Source organism: Salarias fasciatus, chromosome 18 (genome assembly GCF_902148845.1).
Source record: "Salarias fasciatus chromosome 18, fSalaFa1.1, whole genome shotgun sequence".
NCBI classification, from domain to species: Eukaryota; Metazoa; Chordata; class Actinopteri; order Blenniiformes; family Blenniidae; genus Salarias; species Salarias fasciatus.
Window position 1 is genome coordinate 12784443 of NC_043762.1, and position 23684 is coordinate 12808126.

Here is a 23684-nt window from a genome sequence, read left to right on the forward strand (position 1 = left end):
GTATGTGTGGCGTAACCACTGAAAGAGAAATACGGTCACTTTACCATTAAAGAGTAGAATAACCAAGCTTTTTCTTAATAAAACAAATGTAATGCAGTGTATGTTTAGGCCACTCAGAGGTGGAACAGTGTTTGCTCGTTTATTAAAACTTGTTTTTGAAGACGTATTTACACTAATAGAAACAACTTTTAAAAAGAAAATACAAAGCTAAAATAACTCCGAGGTCGTTCCGTCTCCGTACTCGATTTGTGCCTTTACTGTGCGAAACCTGGCCTGGTGAGACGAGGGTGAGGAAACATGGAATCCCCGGTGAGAGCAGCACACCTGAACAACCTCTGTCAATACGAGGCCAATACAGCAGCGAAATTGCGCGTGTGGTTGAATTTGTGCCAATCCGTGCATGTTTAACGCATGAACACTGATTTGTGCAAACCTACGAAGACCTGTAAATGTCTGTGAACCATCTCTTTATCAGTGGATTCTGCTACTTTCTAAATATAAAAGACAATGTTTCAAAAAAGGCTTTTTTTTTTTGCCCTAAGTGCAAGCTTGCAGGCTCACGTCGGTCATGCTTCCCGACATACAGGTTCAGTCATGTCTTGTAAATCGCCATGGAGTACGGCCACAGAGCTGTTCGGGGATTTCAAGTCAGTGAGCTCCAGCATGACGAGAAGGAAGCTGCAAGTCTAAACTGAGGGCAAAGAAAACCCAGCCTACAGGTCCTTGAAGGTGCGCATCTGAATGCAAGATTTTCAAAAAAGCACACAGACTGATTTGGCGTCAACACACAAACGCGTCATTCTGCTTCTACATTCGCCTCGCAGACGAGCGTTTCAGTTTCAAAAGAGTCCAAATGTAAACTATACAAAACAAATTCATGCTCTGAAAAGAGCTGACACTTCTTGGAGCTGTTCTCTCGCTCATGATTTTTAAGTGTTGGCTCAAAATGTATACATATAAAAAAAAGAAAAAAAAAAAAAGAAGAGAAATCAACCCAGACGGGTGTTTTGTGGCGTCTCCTCCATCAGGGCTGAGCTGCGGCTCGCATGGAGGCGAGAGCCGAGTGGATTCGGACGTGGAGTCGGTTCTCAAAGTCGTAGCCGGCAAAGTCCTCCTGCACAGTAACAAGACAAGGAAGAAAGTTGACTGAAACATACATCTCAAAGTCCCACCATTAAATGAGGGGGCAACATTTTCCTTTATATTTTGTTGCGGGAACTCATACGGCCCAGTCCTTCAAGTAAACAACCCTTCAAGTTAAAGTTTAAAGAGCGAACAGTGAGGGTTACAGCTTCAATCCAAAGAGAGAAATACGATGTTTCTGAGTGAGGAGGAGCACTTTTTCGGCAGGTATTTGGTGTTGCTAAGAGACGTGAAAGCCCCGCCGTCGCCGTCTCGCCGCGTGTGTTGCGGTCCTGAAGGAGTCGGCGTGACGCCGGCGGCTCGGCGTCTCTCTGACTCCGGCGCATCTGCTGAGTCATGCAGAGATTCCAGCTCCATCACTGTCGGCCCGGAAAATCAATGCTGCAGCAGCAAACAGCTCGCCGCACGAGGCTGCGGCTGGGAGCAGTTTTCTGAGCGGTGATGAGGTTTTTAACAGCCGGGGTGTCTCCAGTCGTGATCTCAGACAACACATCCAAACTGGCTCATTTCGTGGGATGTTTTGTCTAAAATGAAATATTTTGTGAGGCGGCAGAGCCGCTGTCTCGTGCAACATCTTTTCTATCTGAACTGTTAGAAAAGAGGATTCAGCTTTTTGAATCGGCTCCGTCTTATATTCAGAGAAATACTGAACAAATGACCGTTTTGTTATGAGTCAGATTCTGTGGATTTATTTCATCTTCTCACGAAGCTTCACGTTTATACGAAAATGATGTAGCTTTCACGTTGGGCCAGTAGTGGGTGCTGTTTGTTTTGGTATTGAAACCACACACATCTCCGTACTGGGAAAAATGAACCTCTTATCTCAGTTCTTTTGAGTTGAACTCTAAAGCTTCTTTCCTCCACGATAACGATCCACCTGAATGTAATTCACGCTCTGAAGAAGAGTAACGACGCCTTTTATGTCTGATTTCTGGATGGAGGCGGGAGAAGTGCCCTTTGAGCAACGCCCGAGCGGCGTTAATGGAAAAACCGATACTGAAGCGCTCGTAATCGATCGACTGCTTCAAGATAATCAACCCTCATTAGGAGGAATCACCGGCAAAGTAAAGAACCCTAAAAGACTCTCAAAGCCCAGAAAACGAGCCGTACCTTCGCCTGGAGCATCAGCGCCCGGCCTTTCCCTGCAGACTGGAGACAGAAAAACAGGATCAAACTTTTTTCTTCAGAAGAAAACTTTCTGTCGCACAACAAAAGCCGGAGGAGTGAAGTCACCTCGGGGGAGCCGAGCAGCACGCAGCCCAGCTCGTAGCACGAGTACGGCTGCACGTACGAGTTGGTGAGTCGGCCCACCTCGTCCCCCGCAGCCAGCTGGAAATACTGTTCATAACAATGAGAACAACCAGAAACAAACTAAAAGTTTGGACCAACTTCTTGACTACATTTGGACCTGTTTTTAGACTGAGTTTGCATCTGTTTCTAAACTAACTGATTAGTTCATTTATTGATTTAAATTGGATAAAAGTGAACCGAGTCTGTGAAATCAGGTAAAAAGAAGTGCTGAAGGCGCTCAGGACCTGAACGGCTTCTTTGGTATTTTGGAGACTTTTGTTGATGGCACCGAGCAGCAGGTTCTTCAGGCCGGCACTGGAGGCGTCCTCGATCCCCTGCAGGACTGAAGACAAAGCAAAAAACAAAACAAACGAGAAAAAAAAAAAAAAAAAAACTTAACATGAGACTGAGCCTCAGAGATGAACACTACATAGCACACTCTGTCCAAAAGATTTTATTTTTATTTCTAAATACATTTAACTGAAAACCAAAGGGTTAACCGGCCTGCTTGTTTTCACCGTTCGGTACCTCGTGCCATGGCCTGCAGCTTGGCGGTGGAGCAGTTGGGTAAAGCTTTCCACAGATAAAGAATCTCGATCACGGACAGAACGCAGAGCTCCTGGGTCAGACAGGGACTCCGCAGCTTCTCAGCCTGATCCAAAAAAAAACACAAGAAACACAATTATTCTTTTATCTAAACGTCTGACGGAACATCTGCAGGCTTTACACTCACCCTCTTCACAGAAAACACCTCGATCTGATTATTCCTCCGCTTGAAAAGTTTTTGAACGTCCTTGAAGACAGAGACCGCTCCGTTGAGATCCCCCATGGCTCCCTGACAAGCTGCACCACAACACATGGTGGATTACATTAGAATAACCAGGACAGGACTCCGCTGTACTACGGTAAAAATCTTTCACAATAAAATGCAGCTAATAACATTAGTAAAAAAAAAAATCTAAACTGATTCCTGATAGGAGATGTTAGTTGAAGTTCAATCAGTCATTGGGAGGAAAAAACTCCATCATCTGGATGGAAGTCCAAATATTCAAATTTTAACATGAGATTCAATTATAAAATCAATATTTGATCTTTTCCATAAAGGCGCTTTATGGTCTCACAGAGTGCTTGGGGCAAAAGTTTTCCGTCCCTGCATTCTAATGTGTTATTTACAGGAATGTCTGGAGCCCGGTTCGTCTCCTGCTGTGATTACCTCCGGTTAAATAGGCATAGTAGCACTGGGACCAGCGAGATTCGGCCTTCAGCCGCTGGAACGCCCTGTAGGCGTCTCCATAGTTCAGCTCGATCATGCTGCACCAGCCTGAAACATTCAACAGTCACACGTGACGATGCAAACCAGCGCCGCCGTTTAGAATGTGGGAGGGGAGGATAAGCAGTACCGATCTCGTATAAACACACGTGCTGGAGCTCCCTCTGGTCGGAGGCCAGCTCTAAGGCTTCGCTGAAGGACGTCAAGGCACTGCTGATCTGGCACTGGAAAGGAAACTTGAGTTACAGCGGCAGCGCCGAGTCACGAGGCGACAGATAGGAGAGAATCTTCCCAGCGTGACCTTACCTCAAGGCGCTGGACTCTGCCTTTAAAAAACATGAAGAGGGAGGAGCGTGGGTAGGCGGTCTCCCGCTGCTTGAGGATGGATTTGGCTTCGATCAGGCCTGCTTGTGTGTCTGCGCCGTCCAGGGCGAAGAAGGGCTGCACGACGGTGTGGTACCACAGCAGCGCCAGGCTGGAAGGGAGGCACAGACGGTAAATACTGAGGCAGAATATCAGAAAAACACAGATACCTTTACCGTAACACTCAGCAGTTACTTTATTAGGTTTGATCAAATGTGAACCAACAAATCAATACATCAGCTAGAAATCTGCCTCAAACTTAAATTTTACTGAATGACGCATCTAAATTTCTACATTGTAATTTGTGAGTAGATCAGCACAATCACAAATTCAGTATATTTGAATTCAAAACCATTAAAATCATTATGAAGAAAACCAGCTAGTCAAAATCTAGCATCTCTTGTAATACCACTTTCTACCACAAGATGGTACAAAGAGTCAATCTTTCTATAACAATGCACTCGGTTGCTACTGCCACCTAGTGAACAAAAGTGGCATTACTTAGGATTTACATACTGTACCTTCAAGAAAGCTTAAATGGAAAACTTTATACAGTTGATCACAGCAGGAAAGAAAAGGATTTTATGAATTATATTTGACTGTTTTCCATCTTTCCTTGACACACACAGCTTTCTTTGTGACTCTTTTTGCTTCGGCGACACTCTGAGAACAGAGAGACAAACATACTCACTCACGTAGCTAAGGGGGCCTTCATGTCCTTACTTTCGCTGGCGTACGTCAGCGCCGACAGGCCCTGCAGCCGGTCCCCGGGGAAGCCCAGCAGGTTGACGATCTTCAGCAGATGCGGCGGCACCATGGAGATGCAGAGGTGGAACAGGCCGTAGCCGAAGCTGACCGAGCCCTTCAGGCGGTCCAGAGCCTCGGGGCAGACGCCGTCCGGCCTCTGGGACGGGCTCGGCCCGGGCGAGGACGAGCGGCTGCGGTCGGGGGCCGAGGACGAAGACGAGGACGAGGACGGGGCGGGCTGCTGGGACGCCCTCCTCCTGGAGCCCTCCTGCAGATGTGTGATGTCGTTGTAGCATTTGTTGTACATCTTCCAGGCCTTTCGGAGGATCCAGCCTCCTTTGATATATGCTGGCAGGGAAGCAAGGGGCAGGTCAGTGATCAGGGTTTTCTCTGCAGGGCACAAGCATAACAGTTTTTTATGATACATCCATTTTGATCAGAAGTGAAATGTCTTTGTACCTAACAGTAGTGGGAGATTTGGGAAAATATCTAATGTATTTCCTGTATAAATCACATCTTTTAAAAAAGTGTTTAATGACATCTAGTGGTTCCAAATGGTATGGCACTCGTATAGTTCTCGCACATTCTCAAAAGAAATAAAGGAAAATTAAGTGTTTGCATTCTGAGAATGACGGGATCGGTTAAAATGAGCAATAAACTGTGACAGAGAGCTTAGAAGCTTTTCTTTACCTGACAGCTCTTGTTTGATGAAAGAAAGCACTGCAAGGTAAACCTGGCAGTCCGCGATGATGATCTGCCTCTGGAGCCGGTCCACGGCTGCCACCCCTGACCTCTGCGAGTCCGTCTGCCCACACAAACAGACGCTGACACACAGGAAGAGGAGCCGGAGCGGCTAACGAGCCAGACACACTGAGGCTCTTCTATCAGACAAACATTCCACTGAATCGAGTGTTCCGAGGGCACTCACGCTGCGTTTGATCTTGTTCTTGATGGTTTCAATGACGCCTGTGTTTTCGCTCTCACACAGTCTCTCTGTAGCCTTCAGGTCCTCGAAGGCCATCTGCATTTTTTCCTCTTCAAACGTCATCATGGCGTTCTGGAAAACAAGATCGAAATATAATGAGCGCATTATTTATGCACGAGTTTACAAATGATCCACATTTCCTCGGAAGGAAGAAACAGCATAAGACCTTCAAAGTTGTTTATTCTGATCTCCTCTGCGGTAAAATTAGCATCCATGTGGTCCCTGAGTTTTACCCCCCTGTCTGTGGATACACCTCCGCTAAAATGACCTTCCCACAGTTATTCAAGCTGCAGTGTCACATGCAGACGATTTAAAAGAAGAAAACAGAGATCGTAACAGGATTCCCAGTTGGCTCAGGCCTGGAACAAAAAACCTAACACTGGCTGTTATATAATCATTTAGAACATTTTGAATGTAATGAAGCTAAAACTTCGCTCGTAATTATATGATCAGCTCATTATTTCCACCCAAAAAATTATACCTGCAGGACTGCATTCCTATGAAATAAAACATTCTTTTGTTGTTACAGCTGATTAAGTAGTAATTTTTAAAAACTAATTTAGAATATTATTGACAATTTGATATTAAAGTAAAGTATTACTGCTTGCTACAAGTTTTGTTCTTTGAATTTCCTGATGCATAATTCACAGTAATGAAGCGGTTATATAATTCTCAATGCTTTGCTCATTATTTGTGTCTGATGATAAATCCATGGTTCATTTGGGAAAACACACTGCATACTCCAAACGTTTTTTGAGATAACACACAAAAAGCAGAAAGTCCACATTTTATCATGATCACAAAAACCTGTGGTTTTTAGTCTGTAAAAGTTTATCTGGGGATTTCTCTGCTTGCAGAAGCTCTGTAATTTTGGCCCACATGTTGCGTGAGCTTGTTTGTTGTTTTCCCCCCCATCAAATAAATCCTATTATGACCAGCGAATCTGACACGGCCGCGCTCAGAGCAGAGGGTGAACGAAAGCACAAAGTGGCTTAATGGGACTCGACAAGACGTTTCTATCACATAGCTCCAATAGGAAAAAGTTACTGTGTGACTTGTGAAGAGTTTAAGACTTTTAAATAGAAGTAATGTGTATTTGTGGAATAGCTCGGGGACATGTGGAGCACATGTTTAATCAGTGACTGCTGGCAGTGTTATGAATGAACTGATGGAGCTCATTCACTGTTAGAACAACTACTTGGGTGATATAACTTTTCATTCTTGTCTTTATTAAGTTTGACAGAACCAATTTGGGTTTATTTAGCGTGGAGAAGGTCATAAATCTAATAATCAAATTGGAGGATCATGATCAATCCAAAATTTTATGCAAGAGGTAAAGTGATTCTGTCACATGCTTTTATTTCTCCATGAGAAGAGGAAATGAGAAAGTCCTTCAGACTCATAATGAAACCAAACGTTGCAGTTCGCAGGATCGTTCCCAGAGACTACTCACCAAAAAACTGACAAAACTGGCCCCGAAACTCATCAGAGGACTGTGGTTCCTGAGAGAGGAGAAAAAGGGGAACGTTTAACTGATCTATCCATGAGAGACGAATTGCAAAAACATGAAAGAAGGAGAGCTAAGTGAGGCCTGTTTAACTTGTACAACGAGACATGAGCAAGTCGAGACACGAAGTGAAAAAAAAAAAAAAAAATGCGGTCGGATTTCGAGGAAATGCAGGTCATTCTCAGTATTCGTCAGTGAGCCAAGATCCGTTTTTACTTTAGGAGGTATTAAAAAGAAAGGAACTTTTTCTGAATCAACCAAGCTGAAAATAGTAGATAAGAAAGTAGAAGAGTAGATAAGAGATGCATTAGACGGAAAAGGAAAAACTCCATCAGGAGCAGACTCGAAGGTGGAGAACATCCACCAATTGGGGTCAAGAGAGAAAATAACAGGACGGAATACAGAAATATACAAATTACATGTGACATACTGATCAGAAAAGAGAAGAAAACACAGACATTAACTTGTTGAATAAGCTCTTGCACTTGTATAAACCTCAAGCAGTTGAAATGAGAAAGTGGTCCAGGGTGACCTGAGATGTGTGGCTGTAGGTTTAGGTCTGTGGAACTGCTGAATTTACAGAAGGTGTGCACAGTAGCAGTGTTTCCACTGTCAATACAAAGAGTCTGAACCTTTTCAGAAAAGCTTTATTTTCCTCTGTTTCCATGGAGAAGGAGTCTGAGCATTTTTGACAAGTTCCACCTTGGGAAGCATTTCCAAAAAGTTGTATTTTCACTGGTTCTGACCTACACAGATGTCTAAAGCAATGTTAAGTGATTCCTCTCTTAATGTGGTTTTGTCCAGACAGAAAGGCTTGTGGCTTGTGTATCTTCATGTTTCCAGCCATATGTTACTCAGAATCTGCAAGAGGTCCAGGCATTTAAGTATTATTGTGTATCAGAAATACACATCGGGAGCTCATCTGCCGCTTTTTTCCCTCCGACTTCCTCCTCATCTTACTTATGACTGACAGGTCAAAACAGGATGGTGCCCAGAGCTGTGTGTAATTAGTGTGAGAGGTGACATTTAGGCTGCTCTCCAGGGGTCAGGACATCCGGGAGGTGCCCTTCACAATCTACATACAAGACCTTTATGATTTAATCCACTGGTATGATGAGAGAACAGCATGGGGGATGGATGTAAAGAATAAATCTGTCACTGCTGATGTGGTTAGGGACTTCAGTCGATTTCTTTAATGTTTAACTGAACTAAGATCAATAGGAAACGTATCTTTTACACAGTGAGGGTGGGATCCTTGTCTTAGTCCCAAGAAAATCTGATCAAGTAATTTTCCATTACAGTACACTCAGACAGACACTACTCTGTTAGCTGTTGTGCTAATATTGATGTCTGTCTTCCTGTTGTGCTGTCTTCTTAATTGCTCCCCCAAGATATAGTTTTCCTGATTCCACTTGGATGACACCCTCAATCCTTACATGTGAAACAAACATTAGCAAAAGAAAGCCGACATATACAAATTCAGGCCTCACTGCTTTCCTGCTTTAATTTAATATCCATCCCTTTTTTTAAGCTGTCAAATACTTTATTGATGGGTATGTTTGTAATTGCATGTAAGAAAATGAGAGCACATACATTCTTGTACTCAGTTTATCACACAGTTTGAAATCAATAGCTGCAACTGAGCAACTACTCAATGCAATGTAATGTTTGGGTTTAAAGTGTAATAACTGTGGGGATATTTAGAAGGGTGTAAATAAAAGCAAACTGGCTTTTAACATGATGAACTTGCACCTAAAAGCAAGTAATGATTATTAGGATGCTGTAAACATAATTACAGTGTAATGATTAGTCAACAACTTAAAAAGTAGTTCATTCATCTATTGAGAGAAAAAAAGCAGCTGCAGGACAGGAAAAGACAGGATAAACAGCCGGAGAACAGGAAAAGACAGGGGAAAACAGATAAAGACATCTGCAGGACGGGAAAATCCAGGAGAGCACCTACAGGGAAGGAAAAAGCACCTGCAGGACAGGAAAAACCAGCTGCTCACACTGCCAGGGACTGTCAACATAAATAATAACCACAACCACACACTCAAACCAGGAACTGTTTCCTGTTCATTTAAAAAACTAGAGCAATCGCACACGCACGCACGTACACACGCACACGCACCCCCATCACTGACCTGTAGGCTCTGAACAGCTCGTCGCTCTCCCTGAAGCCGTTGTTCAGCAGCATGTTGATGCCTTTCAGAGCGAGCTCTGCGTCGTTTATCCGCTCCGTCGTCTCCTCCTCCTCCTCCTCCTCTTCCTCCTCTTGCTGCCGCTGCCGCCGCTGCCGGTCCATGCCGCCCGGGGCCGGTTCGGTCGGGTCCGCCATTAGGATACCCGACACCGGAGATAAGGAGCGGAATGCGGCCGGGGGGAGAGGGACGGACGTGCGGACTGTCTGCTCCGGTTATTCGCGGTGTGGACGGTCTCAGCCGGTGGAGTAGTTGTCACCACAGGAATTCATGTCCGTCTCGCCGAAAAAAGAATACGTTGAGTGAGAACGAGACGCATCACTGAGCGGCGGTGCCCCGGGAGTGCGCACTGTCCGCCGGCCCGGTGTCTGTGTTGCTGTTCCGCCTTCCTCCAGAGGTTCAGGAAGCATGCTGCGTTCAGGAACACCAGGAATACGCAAAAAAAACACTACGACGTCTGGGCTGCGGTTTGTTAAGTGCCCTCCAAAAAATCTCTAAATACACATCATAAATATCTCTCAATAAGTACAGCATCGATTTCTTGCCCTCCAACTGCTTGTGGCGCGGCACCACGCTGAATTTATATAGGGAGCGATTTTATGTTATACAGATACGAAAAGCACCTGGGAGGAAAAACTGAAGTCTGTGAAGGCATCACGAGAGTGGGCGCGGTCATTCAAATTTTGAAGTCACCTGTTTCCACAATTATTAACATGTAAACAAATGTTATTATAGTTCAATAAAACAATAACAAGTTTTATTTTGGGTTTTCCATAGCTGCATGAGAACATAACATAATTACATTAATGTAAAAAAAAAAAAATGTTTGGTTTGGTTTTTTTTAAATGTATTTTATTTATGGCACAGGATTAAAGGGACAGCTTCTCTTCATGTTTTTTTTTAGCTTATAAGTATAAAGCTTCTCTTGTTAACACCTTTTTTTATTCTATTTATTTTCAGTGCTGATATAATATTGCTGTACCTGACAGGGGGACATAAAGTGGAAGAAACAGAAAGTGAAAGAAAACAGACAAGCCTACAACAAGGGGGTGAAGAGAAGAGAAGGAACAGCGTGCAGGAACAGACAATCTTTTTTTTTTTTGTAATACTCCAGACAATCGGCTACTACACCTACATAAAGATATGACAGAGGGCATCTTACGGACTTTTGTTAGAGAATATAGCTGGTAGTAACCTGGAGCGTACAAGCTGAGGATTTAGGTATGAAATTACACCAGAGCATCAGGAGAGGACTAATACAGATCATCATTAGTCTAACCCACCCCAAGAGAACACTGAGTCCTGACTGAGTCCACATGTAGAATGTAAAGAGTGATTAAAGATCAGCGTGCTCATGCAAATGTGATAGTGATAGTGGCCTATGAATATATGACCTCCGACCCCTGAGAAGACCAGAAGCAGGCCAGAGAGGCCCTCAGGGGCCAATTGACCAGCGGCCTTCCCAGAGCCCAGATCCGAGCCAGTCCCCCAGGCACACATCCATGCGGCAGTTCAGAAAAGGTCATAGGACAACACCCCCACCCCCCACCCCGACGCCACCCTGGCGTCCAGTGCCGAAAGCCCAAGATAGGAATAATTTCAGGCTTAAAGTTAAAGTGGACGATTTTCTCAAAAGTCAAGGCCAAACGTCTGTTACTCGCTTTTTGAAAAACGCGCATGTGCCAGACCATCCTACCAGCTCTACTGCTTCTCCCGAGGAAATGCCTATCAATGTCGGAAGCGTGCGAGCACAAGCTCATCTTCTCCGGGCGTGCACGGCTCTGTTTACAGTTTCTGCAGTCGGCCTCGCTCATAAAGCTTATTTTCCGAAACAGTTACAGTTTCATTATGTCAGATTCGCCATCGGTAAGAACTGGCTGAAACCGAAGCTCACGGGCTACATAAACACTCTGAATGCGCATGCACAGATAACGGGAACGAGCGTGCTTGATGGCGTTACGCAAGCATTTTTCCAGCGTGATTGACATTTTGGAGGCAGGGCCGGATTGAATGACCTCAGTTTTTTTTTTTTGCCAAATACACGTTTTGGATAGCTGGGTTGGTGCAATGGTGGTTAAATCACTGGGTAAAATGGGAAGTTTGGGGTTGACTGTAACAACACCTTGGAGAGGAGGAGGAGGTAGAGTAGAAGTAGTGCTCGCTGGTGTTATGCTAGCTGCTATTGGAGTGATGCAGGCAGCAGGATCACTGCTAATGTTAGCTGATGTGCTGCTAGCTACATCAGTGGTAGGGGTAGGTGCAGCGCTCGCTGCTCAGATGCTAGCTACAGCATCGCCACCATGATCTCCACTGGTAGGGGCAGGAGCAAGTTTTTGAAAAGCTCTTTGAAACGGATGCATTGTCTGTATGTAACCTCTGAATGACCAGCAGAATAGAAGGCACAGACACAGGTCATTTGTGCTCAGTTGCATAGAACACAGAAGTTTAGGAAAGAATAGTTTTTTTAATTACTGTGGCTGTTATCTGAAAACACTTATTTAATCTATTCAGAATACATAACTAACAACTGAATGAAACAAAATTTGCTACTGATAAAGGAATGCAAGAAAATCATAATACTTAAATAAGAAAAAGTATACAACTAATTTAAAGGTGCATTAAGGAGTTTGCACGTTTTATGCGAAACAGCGCCCCCTGCAGGCCTTGGGCGTAATGCAGCTTAGTGAAAAACTCGTGCCTGTGGCTCGCGTGCACGGAAGAGGGGGACTCCTTCCTCGCTCGTTTAGTAGCACTCAAGTAAAATTTAAGTTTCTTTTACCTGGTGGAGTCTGTGCTGGAGTTGTGGCAGTGCCAGAAGCCAGTCTTTTCTTACTTTCTGGGAGATCCTGCTCAGTTGTTGCTCACTAAGCATCTGGCGGAGTAATGGTGGACAAAGCGAAACTTAACAAGCCGGAGCGTGCATTACATCATTGCTTGCAAATTCTCCCCAAAAAAATGCTGGTGCCGGACCGGCACTGCAACTTTCAAGTGACAATTTAGCGCTGTTAGAGGTTCTTGCAATGAATATGTCAGGGCACATTGTACACATCATTAAAAATGTGTAACATATTTATGGTGGAAAATAAGTATTTTTAAGGTTGTAAAACTCCTTAATGCACCTTTAAAATCTCCATGATTATAACAGAAATCAGCAGTTTATAATTTCATTTAAATAATGCATTGAATCTGAGCAGAAGTTTAAATATCCTTCAAAAAATATTTTAAATGCTGTGTTTTTAAAAAAATATATACACAAGAAACACTTCTTTTATATTTTCAGTGGAACAAATTAGTAATTGACGCCACATTGTGGTGGAACATAACCCTTCCTCTATCCCAGGGAACACTTCTAACAATTAAAAAATATATATAGGCCTACTGTAGATATTGTCATGAACCCAGTAGGAACAAAATGTTAACCTTTACTTTTTGCTTTTCTGTGGAAGATGTAACATTTGTGTTGTACTGTAGAATCTTGCTAAATTTTGCCTGTTTAGACAGTTTTACAAGGTGCTGATAACTGGAAAAATGTTCTTGAAGGCATCAGCATGGTCTGTTCCTGACATTGTCGATTTAAGTTTTAATATTCAGTTCATTTTTAAAATAAATGAACATGGAAGTTTCTCATTTGATCACAAGTTTGAAAAAAAACTCTTTCATCAGCCTAATTTTATTACTGAGAACAGAAGCCTTTATAAAGAACAGTGTTCAGACAGGTTATAAAACAGTTCGCAAATCAGTCACAACACAGGAATGAAAGTACAGTATACATGTATCCAATTAAAAAGATCTATTTCTTCCTCACAACCATATATGTTTGACACGAGTGAGTGTACAAAACAGGACAGTAAACAGGCAGCGAGCAATTTTCAGAAACATTTTGTTTTGTCTGAAATTTTTCAATCAAAATGTTTTTTTTATCTTGTTGTGGTGGTCCCGAATGTAGCCGACCCAGACCTGTGACTTCTGCTTTTGGCATTTTTGGTGGTTATTAAAACAAACATACCCAGATCCCAGAACATGCTGCTTTCTGGTACACAAAATTAAAAAGAAGAGAGAAAAAAAAAATATCATTCTCATGCAAAAGGAATGCAAAATGGAAAATGAACAGTGGTACAATGTGGGGAAAATTCTGTCCTGTGGATAGGAATATAAAAAAGCTTGACAACCCCTGAAATGTCAGTAAACTGAGCACTATGGGTGTAAACATGTTTACTGTGATATGACCTATCGGGTCCAAGAAACAGAAAAAATAACTTTAAAAAAAAAAACCCTATCAACAGCACCCTGATACAGATCATTGTTAGCTTGTGTAAAGTGCTGGATCGTCCATGATGCTGGATCAGACTCATTCCACTGTGACATCAACACTTCAAACTCCACGACAGCTTCAAGAAATGGTGGCGTGATACATGAATTTATCACAAAATAAATACAAACACATTTAACCGAGCATAAACTCACACACACACACCTTCACACACACATAGAAACACAATCCTCATCGCACACACACACACACACACACTCCTACAGATGAACACATTCTCTGTCTCAGTAACAGATTGCACATGGTGGACGTGGTCCCTGGGTTTTTTTGATCGGCGGCGGGGCGGCTCCGCTCAGCCCGGACACTCTTTGAGGTTGACCCCGCCGAACACACCCGACGGCCGGTCGAAGGTCACGGGCTCGCCGTTGAGCTTCATGTCCTGGATGCAGCCCACAAACGACGACGTGACGGGAAGCACCCGCTGCATCAGCGTCTCTGCAGCAGAAAGGGTCAGGTGGTCAACGGGTCAATTCAACAGGCTTCAATACATCGGTGAAGAAAAACACAACCAGCTGATAAATCTGAAATTGCCCAAAAATGAAGGAATAAACAAAAGTAATTTGTTTGGGAGATGAGCTGTCACAAAGTTCACAGCTGTGAGAGAAAGAGAAATGATGGAAGACGTTCGGAAAAGATTATATGACTTAAGGACAAAGACCAAGAGACACGCCTACACTCACACCTACACAGCATTTAGAGTGCAGGTGTCAAACATCCGGCCCACAGGCCAAACCTGGTCCACCAGGGGGTTCAACATTCCCACAGGGTGACCTTTAAAAATGCTTAAAAAAAAAAAAAAAAAAAAAAAAAAAAAAACCTTCCAAAAACACGCCAACCTAACTTTACACCATAAAATAGAAGAAAGTTTATTCATGTATCTGTTTATTTTTAAATGAAATAAATTTTAAATTTTGACTGCTCCAAAAGAAAACATCCAAAGTTTATTTATAGATTATGTATTTGTATCAAACTGGGCTTTAAGCGGGAAAATAAGTTTTATTTTTAACACTTGGCAATAAAAGAAAAAGTTTGTACAATTTCTAACGTGATTTTTTTTTTTTCAGTTTTTCAAAAACACGCAAAATTATATTTCTCAATTATTAACAATTTTTTTGAGGTGATGAAAGTATAAAGTCAATTGGATTATATATTTCAGCTTAAAGTCAGCTTCATGGTAGTAAAATGAAGTTACTCGTCTTGTTAAAAAAATACATTGATAACTTTTAAATAAGAGGAAAGTTTTGAATGTGTATGTTCACAATGTCAAGAGAGTACCTACTGCTATATCTGAAATCTCTATATTTCATGAAATATTTTTCCATATGATGCATGTAAACATTTGCAAAGTAGACTATTAACTTAAAAAAGTAGCAGATTAATACTCACCGGGAATTCCCCCTACGTACAGAGGGTCTTTGGTCAGGGTCGTCATGGAAGCTGGCGATCCAATCTTATAATTATCCATTGTGTCCACATACAGCTGGATGACATTCTTCCTCTTGATTACTAGAAGACGTGATTAATACATATTAAAACATGTGAGTGTTTATCTAGTTTGAGTCTTTACCTTTACTGATATTTTAGAGACAATTCACCTGAGATTTTATGGAACAGTCCATCACAGAGGGAAGCTTTTGGGTTCACTGACACCATGAATTCTCCTTTTCCATTGTTCACCTGCGCCACCACCTTGAGGATGGAAGACAGTGATTTTAATCATAAGCTTAACTCAGTACTGCTGGTTATACAGCAGAGACACAAACTCCAGGTGTCCTCACCTCTCCCCTGAGCATGAACACACTGAGATAATGACCCATGGAGGGTTCGGACCGAGTCCTGCCGGCATCGCTGACGTGAAGCAGAAGCCCGGTCGGACTCCGAGGTCGGATGTTGAACAGCAGCTCAAAGGAAGAGCCCACCACAAAGGAGTCATCTGAAAAAACACACACGGCATCAACAAACATCCATGTTTGTGCGTCATGTATATTTATATGCATAAGGGAAATGAACGATACAACAGACTGCGGTAATTATACATTAGACTCATTTTTACAGGTCACCATCTGATAAAGAAGTGAAATATAATTAATTTCCTGCAAAGTGTCCTTGAAAAGATTATCCGGTTTCATGCTAATTATACAGGAAATTAGGCCTGTGCTTCTTAATTAATACATATGAAGTTAATTAATAGCGTACCCGGGAGAGTTTGCAAGACTCAATGCATGCGTTTGGTTATCAAGAAGAATATTTTACAGATTTAATTTGATATTTATTGTGTTTGCATGTCTCTGAAACTGAACTCATGTTTTGGCTTAAATTCATACAACATAAACATTAAAAAGTCCATTGTTATTTCAATACTGCCATCTTTATGCAGGTATTTTAATATCAGTTTAATTTGGATTCAACATCAGTTTTATGTTTCTTTTATTATTTTAATATTGTTTCTTTATATTGTATGTGCTTTAAATTCAGTTGTATTTGCTTTTATTCATAGTTTTCTTTTCCTATTTTAGGATTCTGTTTTATGAGATCTCTTTTACCTTTCCAATCCCATTTTCATATTGTATGTTTAAATGATTTGCTTTACGAATTTATTTGGTTTTCATTTTGTCATATTTACATTGTTTCAGCTTTAATTGGTTTCAACATTGGTTTTATATGTTTTATGTCATTTTTATATGGTTTCTTAATATTTTTTTCCTTTAAATGAGAGTTTATCTGTAATTTTATCCTCATGCACCTTACTTATAATCCTGGACTTCCTGATTCCCGACCGGCTTTGTGTTATTATCAGTTTGTGAATCATTGGTGAAGCTGGGTAAAGACATTTTTATGGTACCAGATATCAGGGTTGCCTCAGCAGTGTTCAGCTCTTTCCTGTTTCAGCTCCACTGTGCTACTGTGGCCCAGAAGGGCTATTGTAACAGCAAAAGTCACAACACAACAGCAAAATTCACAACACAACAGAAGTGAACCCACAATGGAAATGCACAACGGTCAGAGAAACGGCCTTTGTTTCCGGGGGAAAATACTTTCTGACGGACCATTCTTATTAGGGAACACTTCAATGAAACATAAGATAAATGCTGCTAGTCAATAATTCCGATTATGTCATTATGTGATTTCACAGATCAACAATGTTGGCCAATTTGTTGAATTTTTCATCACATTTCTTTAAACTCTCCTACAATTTAAATGGTCCATCTGAAAATACTGTCCCCCGGAAACACAGCCTGTTCTTTTGACCGCTGTTCATTCCCATTGTGTTTGTTGGCCCTACTGGAGGATCCGCATGAGATGTGCGATGTGCTCACTGATGTTGACGTGCGCTCCGTTCCCTGAGAAGTAGGCCCCCCTCTGGGTGGGGCCCTCGAAGCAGGGGCCCGCCCCGCGGTTGCTGCTCGGACTCAGCATGGGCGTCCCGTTCATCTTGAAGTCGCGCACACACCCGGACACGCTTTGCTTCGGGAGCGATTTCGACTGAAAGTCAGAAGATTATCCAGAAGTTCTTATCAATTCTTTTTGATTCCAGAGTGTAAATGTTGGTGCGTTTTACTGCTGATTTCACCTTCAGCTCTTTGTGGAGGGATTCCGGGGCGCTGCCCACGTAAACGGGTGAGACAAACTGCTGCATGGACGCTAACTCCAAGCTCGACATCTGACCGTCCTGAGCTCTGATCCCATCGACAACCAGCCTGAATTTCTTCTTCTCCAAGCTGAACATAACCTGCAGATGAGACGTTCGTCACACTCACAGAGGACGATCAGAGGAGGGGATCTGGTGTGATGGGGACTGTTGTATCCACTGACCGAGTGCCACTTTCCGTCATTGTACTTCTCCCGGTTGAAGATCTCCTTCTGTTTGCCCACAGACAATCTGATCCGGCCTTTGGACATGTACAGTGCCAAGTGAGAGCGCCCTCCTCTGGTGGTGGCGAAGAACAGCAGCCCTTCAGGAGACCGAGTCCTCACATCCAGAGAGAAATGAGGCCTGTGGGGATGAAGGAGGCACACAGCAACGGATGACTTTCACCATCTCCCCATGTTTATGCAACAGCGTCAGAGTTTTATGAAATAATAATGTAATTATAGCTGTGTATGCAGACGCTGTGACTCCGGGCGGGGTTTTGTTCACCTGGGCTGCAGGACCTGCAGCGGGAGGCTAAAGCTCAGGCTGCTGACGGGGCCTCCCATACGATGGGCGTGCTGCACCACGGCCGGTAACGTGCACAACGACACACTTTCGTTCATGGCGTGCGTCACAGCGTCCTGAAACACACACACACACACACACACACACACACAGGAGAAACATGGCTGACGTTACTCATCTTTTAGAAGCTTTGACACTGGATCTGATGAACGAAACTGGAGGAAAAAAAAAAAAAAAGGCCAAAAAGTGAAATCAGGAGTTCTTACAGATTGACTGATGCATCCAGCCATGTAAACCCAGAAACCCAGTGGTTTTTGAGTTGAAAATTAAGGTTATATTAAAAAAACAAACATAAAAAAAAGCTGATGTGAGTGATCAAAAGTTTGAATTGTCGTCATCATTTTTTTTTTTTTTTAAGGAAAACATGTTATTTTTACCAGTAATAGTTTATTTTATATTTATCGAGTTTTTGAGGATCATAAGGAATTTGAAAGCTTTATAAAGACATCTGGTGACCTTTTAATCATATTCAGAGATCATACTAATATAATGCATACACTAATATTGAGGAATTTTGATCATCTTTACACTTTTAAACTTTAAAATGGAGCGGTTCAAATAATATAAAAAAAAAATTCAAACAAATTAGGAAATGACATCAACTAAAAACAGCATCAATACAATTTTATTGACTTTGTAGATGAAATTTGATCAATGTAGTTTTTCCATGTTACTAATTTTTCCATGTTACTAATGTAACTGTATTGCTTTAAAAAGAAAAGCTTGTTGATGTTTGTGTCCAACTTATTTGCCTAATTGTATTTATGATAGCTTTTTTCCAGTTGTAGTTTACTATTTCTACATTTTCATGTCTGAAGTTTATTAAATTTTGCCTGCTGATCTTCTGATCTTTGTTGCTGCGTTTTATTCCGTTTTGTTGATTCCACTTGGATGCAGTGATATGATGTGCAATCATATTTTGTAATTTTTTTTTTGTTAGTGGAAACTATTTTTCTTCTGCGCTGCTGACAGGAAGGCAGACTCGTTTGGACTTCTTGAAGAGCTCGGGTTCAGGTGGAGTTTTGCTGACAGCGTTCACAGTTTGTTGCAGCTTCCTGTTTGCTCACACTTGATTTCCTCACAGAGAAGCTGAAAAACTGCACACAGTAAAAACACGCTTCGAGAGTGTAACAGATCCACAGCTTATCCCTACAAGAACTCTACAAATGACTGATGGCGTTCATCCTTTGCCTTTTGTGCCACACTCATTAACTCCAGAGTATGAATGGAATGAGACTGTCAACTTTACCATGTTGTTGCATCTTAAAAATAAAAATATATGAGAAATGTGTGTAGTCATAGTCCACTGCAGTTGAAATGTGCGTTATTTTTTTTTTCTCAGTCTTTAATTACAGTAACATCTGTAATCCATGTGCATACAATCTATTAAAAGGTCCAAATTCCTAGATTTTATTGCAAATATAAATAAATAAATAAATAAATAATGACTGTTGAATGGTTAATTGGGTGTGTCTTGAAATTCATAAAAAAATCCTAACCTGCAAAAAAAATAAATAAATAAATAAATTGAAAAGCATCTAAAGCGTCTCAACTACATCTTTTCAATACTAAATTTTAAGGCACATTTAGCCTCTGAGTCAAATTTATAAAATTAATCATAATGAAATACTGGGAATCATGATTTAATAAACGGCTTGCATAATATTTCACAGGCCGTCTGGATTTTAAATGAAAAATGAATAAAACATAAAGCGTAAGTACATGAAGTCTTTGAATATCCCACGTGGGAATAGTCTGGCACATGCTCCAAATGGGTTTTGCACTTTATGCTTATCTATTTATTGATTAATTCATATGAATCCTGATCTACTATGATTAAATAATCTCTTGATTTCTTTTCACGTGCTGTGATACAAGTGAAAAAAATGACATTACAGTGTAGTTTGAAAAGAAAAAAAAAAGATTTTTGCTGCTGGCATTTAATAAATAACCTCTTATACTTCAATTTTTTTCTATTTTAATCAAATATTCTGTCACAGGGCGTGGTCATAATGTCCTAAACGTTATGTGTGTGAGGCCCTTTGAGTCGATGTTGTTTGCACTTCTGTGAACTCATAAAACAACAGAGATGATATGTCGGGGATCATAGGTCACCGAGGATCGATTTCCTCGAAGTGAAAACTATGTTAGGTGAGTTTTATGGTGATGACGAGCATGCAGAGATGAAAAAAGATTAAAAGAGGTGTTGATTTGTTCATGCTATTGACGAGGAAAATAACTTCCAGCAGGCTTGTAGAGATCACTGTCGGAGTCGAAGCTTTATTTATTCTAAAATCTTCAACCTGAGACACGAGGACTTCACTAAAAGGTCAAAGTGTCAGTACCGTATTTCCCAGACTAGAAGTCACACCATTTTTTTTGTTTGTTTGTTTCTTTGGGTTATGATTAAAAATGTACTAATATATGAAAATACCATCTATAAGCTCAGAAAGCTGCTGCAGCACCACAAAATAAAAACCTCCATTACTACTGGATTTTACTGAGAGAGCAAGAAAAATGACTGATTAGAAAGATGTCTACAGCAGAATTTAAAGTAAAAGCAGAAAACAGAAATAGGGCAGCAGAAAAGTTTAGAGTGTGAGAGAAACTTGTGAGGGACTAAAGAAAAACAGAGAAACTGTCACTGAGAAAAAGAAACCAATTTCACAACAACTAATTGAGGACTAAATGCAGAAAAACAATCTTAGAGAAGGTTCTGGAACAGCAGCTGAATCACGATGATCAACACTTACATCGGGACATGGACAACAAAAGTCTTTCAAAAAGTTTTTTCCTCTTCATGGTGGATTTTTTTTGGAAAAGTGCGACTTATAGTCTGGAAAACACGGTGATTGCGTGCATGAATATAAAGTGATCTTGGAGCTCTGAGGGGCTCCAAGTCCTGACAGGAATGTGTTAAAGGACTGTGAGATACGTAGAATTTAAAGATTCAGATTCAGACAACACGATGACGGACACCGAAGCTCGTTTTCAGCTCCTTTATTGTGTTTTAAAGTCCTAACCCTTAACGTCGAAAAGCGAAGCCGTTGCCTTGACGGGTGTGTTTTAGGAGGGAGTCGTGCTTGTGGGTGACTGTTAAAGGGGGTTACGTGAAAGAAAGAGAAGAGACATGGAATAATTTCAAGGTTGTTATTCACAGGATTGTGGTTATTGAACTTAAATAGAACCCACAAAAAACAACACATTTAGTCAATGTTGTGGTTACTGAAGCGTCCATGCATGTTTGTTTCTTTTATTGAAGAACACTGCAGGTGAGTGAGGTTGTGCGTAAGCTGTGGGCCGCTTTTTGGAGTCAGTGTTAGACTGTTGTTGTTGTTGTTGTCGCCATCGGCAGCGTCTTAGGACTCCTTCTTCTTCATCTCTGGAAATGAGGCAGCAAGACATCATGAAAACGATGGCAAAAAGTCAAATCAGAAGAAGAGAAAAAAGACGAACGAGTCCGTTTTCACTTACGTCAAGAGAGAGAACTCAAGCCATCTGCAGCAAGTCAGAGGCTAGCGAGTTAGCTTTGACCGTTTTATCATGAAATATCCCGAAATCATGATTTAAAAGCACCAAAAAATAATACACGGACTGAAATTATGATTAAAAAGAGACAGCACTGATGTGTGTGGTGAGGGGAAAACCTTTTCCCGGTAAGAGACTTAAAAATCAATAACATAAAAAATTATGATCTAACAAAAATACATAAGTAAAACTGAATTTAAAACTATTGCAGACATCTTATACATATTTCCAGGATAAGACATGGACAGCATTTTATTAATCTCAGAAAAAGACTTTGAAGATAAATTAAGTTCGTTCAAATAAAACTAAACCAAATCTTGCATAGTTACAACAATAGTTCTCTTCATCCATAATACTCAAACTGATTTTTTTTTTTTTTCCCCTTTTTGTTTTCAATGTATTTTGCACAACTTGTCTAACTTGTAATTAGATTTAAAAGCTAAACCTTTCACTGCAGACGTAAGAAAGTTGCATTAGGACATCCTGTTTGTTAGTTTGTCGTGCTTTGTGAGGGTTGTGTGCGTGTGCAGTGAAATCACCTTCTTGGACTGGCGGTCCATCATGAGCTGAGCGAGGGTGTCGGGCGTGCAGGTGTCCAGCAGGACGTCGCCGGAAGCCGTGAATTCGCTCAAGTCTTCAGCTTTGTACAGGCTGTTTGGTCTGCGAGGAGATTGAAGACACACGTGAACTTAAAGCACATGCCAGGAGGTGGAGGAGGAGCAGGACGCCGTACCGTCTGGTGTAGAAGTTGGAGAGGCAGCCTTTGAACTTCTCGTCTCCCAGGTAAACAACGCCAGAAGTGTCCGGGATGTTGACGGCGTCCGGCTGCTCCTGACCGCTGTCCTCATCGTCGATCAGCATCTCCACCCTGGAGGAAAAGTCACGGGGGGATTCAAAAAGTCTCTTCTCACAAGTTAAAGAAAACCTTGACGTGGAAACAGTGTTTCTCTGCGGTTTCTGCTGGATTTAATTTCTGTATTATGAATAAAACGTTCAAATTCTTACATAAATTCTTCTTTTCTTGTAAGCCAAACTTAAGTCATAATGAAGACCAAACAAACTCCAAAGAAATGTGCGTTACACTAAAAGTCCAGACAGCAATAACGAAACATAAGACACTTAAGATGTAATTTTCTTTCTTACTTTCCGGCTCGTCTTCTGACAGTTACGTAATGCCACACGCCATCGTGGTACTGCTTGTTGGATTTAAACGCCTTGTCGTTAAAGACGGCGATCACATAGCCGTTGTCTATTTCCAGGCTGACCCCGTTAGCCTGTCAAATCAAAAGAAACAAAGATTAAAGTCAGATGGGCCCACCGTCGAAACAGCGAGACGCTAAAAACAGGTGGAGAGTGGAGTCTGACCAGTTTCTTGTCCTGCAGGATGAGCCCCTCCTTCTCCGTGCTCTTAAACCCGATGGAAACGGTCACGTCATTTTCCAGACTGAAGCCTGTAAGTGCAGAAGAGAGCGAGCTGCCGAGGGCGAACTCTGCTTTACGAGGAACCTGCAGAAGCGAAGCAAGAACATACGCATTCAAACCATGCACATTTCCACACTTAAAGCTAAAATTAAAGCCCCTCAGAGAGTGTGTGGTTGTGCAGTTTGCCACTTTGTCAAATCCACAAATACCCAACAAATATGGTCTTGAAGATCAAGAATTGCAGTTTGGGATTCAAAAACAAATGCTAAAGTCATACCAGAGATTCCTTGGGGCAACCTTTGCTGATGCCCACTGGCTCATCAACAAGCTTAAAGGATTTATGTAGCTTCAGATTCCTCAAGCATCCTTTGAACGGCTGAATGGTGATGTTATACCTGCAGGAAGGCGACCAAAGTCAAAATATTGCCAACTGCATTGAACGCACATGGGCTGGTGATGGTTCAGATACCTTTCCCTCAACTCTTGTGGTGCTCCGCCAGTGTAGAACTCTTTGAATTCGTCTAATTTGAATTGAGCTGTAGCTTTGGCAGCAAGCTGACCGTCCACACGCACTAAAACGTCTCCTTTGGGGATTATGATGACCTGGATATCGATCGGTTTTGACGTCTGTGGGAAAAGGAGAGCAGAAACTGCTTCATGGAGGCACGTTTTGGTTAAAATC

At 41.8% G+C, this 23684-nt stretch overlaps 3 protein-coding genes across 6 annotated transcripts in view; all 3 read right to left on the reverse strand.

Annotated features, from left to right (window-relative positions):
* Positions 1 to 99: 99 nt before the first annotated feature.
* On the reverse strand, positions 100 to 9865 carry LOC115405055 (tetratricopeptide repeat protein 39C-like). Of its 2 annotated transcripts, none has more exons than XM_030114484.1 (14): positions 9450 to 9865; positions 7252 to 7300; positions 5742 to 5870; positions 5504 to 5618; positions 4762 to 5161; positions 4010 to 4178; positions 3834 to 3927; positions 3647 to 3754; positions 3167 to 3276; positions 2962 to 3085; positions 2679 to 2776; positions 2377 to 2481; positions 2254 to 2292; positions 100 to 1114 (listed from the first exon to the last, which is right to left on the reverse strand). In XM_030114484.1, the coding sequence occupies exons 1-14, from the start codon at positions 9641 to 9643 to the stop codon at positions 1025 to 1027; spliced, it is 1824 nt and encodes a 607-aa protein (XP_029970344.1). In that variant the 5' UTR covers positions 9644 to 9865; the 3' UTR covers positions 100 to 1024. The 2 variants fall into 2 exon arrangements, with proteins under 2 accessions (XP_029970344.1, XP_029970343.1); XM_030114483.1 differs by having other exon boundaries at positions 4762 to 5203.
* Positions 9866 to 13169: 3304 nt separating this feature from the next.
* On the reverse strand, positions 13170 to 18104 carry LOC115405056 (laminin subunit alpha-3-like). Its single transcript, XM_030114485.1, has 8 exons — positions 17975 to 18104; positions 17650 to 17830; positions 17408 to 17566; positions 17154 to 17319; positions 15615 to 15769; positions 15432 to 15525; positions 15223 to 15342; positions 13170 to 14271 (listed from the first exon to the last, which is right to left on the reverse strand). Exons 1-8 carry the CDS (start codon positions 18088 to 18090, stop codon positions 14129 to 14131), a joined length of 1134 nt encoding a protein of 377 aa, XP_029970345.1. The 5' UTR covers positions 18091 to 18104; the 3' UTR covers positions 13170 to 14128.
* Positions 18105 to 21187: 3083 nt separating this feature from the next.
* LOC115405053 (laminin subunit alpha-3-like) overlaps positions 21188 to 23684 on the reverse strand; it is a 58025-nt gene continuing 55528 nt past the window's right edge. For all 3 annotated transcript variants that reach the window (XM_030114481.1, XM_030114480.1, XM_030114478.1), the window contains 7 exons: positions 23472 to 23629; positions 23280 to 23397; positions 22946 to 23086; positions 22724 to 22854; positions 22314 to 22448; positions 22120 to 22240; positions 21188 to 21434 (listed from right to left, as the gene is read on the reverse strand). In XM_030114481.1, the coding sequence (XP_029970341.1) occupies positions 21429 to 21434; positions 22120 to 22240; positions 22314 to 22448; positions 22724 to 22854; positions 22946 to 23086; positions 23280 to 23397; positions 23472 to 23629 (810 nt within the window). In that variant the 3' untranslated portion in view covers positions 21188 to 21428. The remainder of the gene's footprint in view (positions 21435 to 22119; positions 22241 to 22313; positions 22449 to 22723; positions 22855 to 22945; positions 23087 to 23279; positions 23398 to 23471; positions 23630 to 23684) is intronic.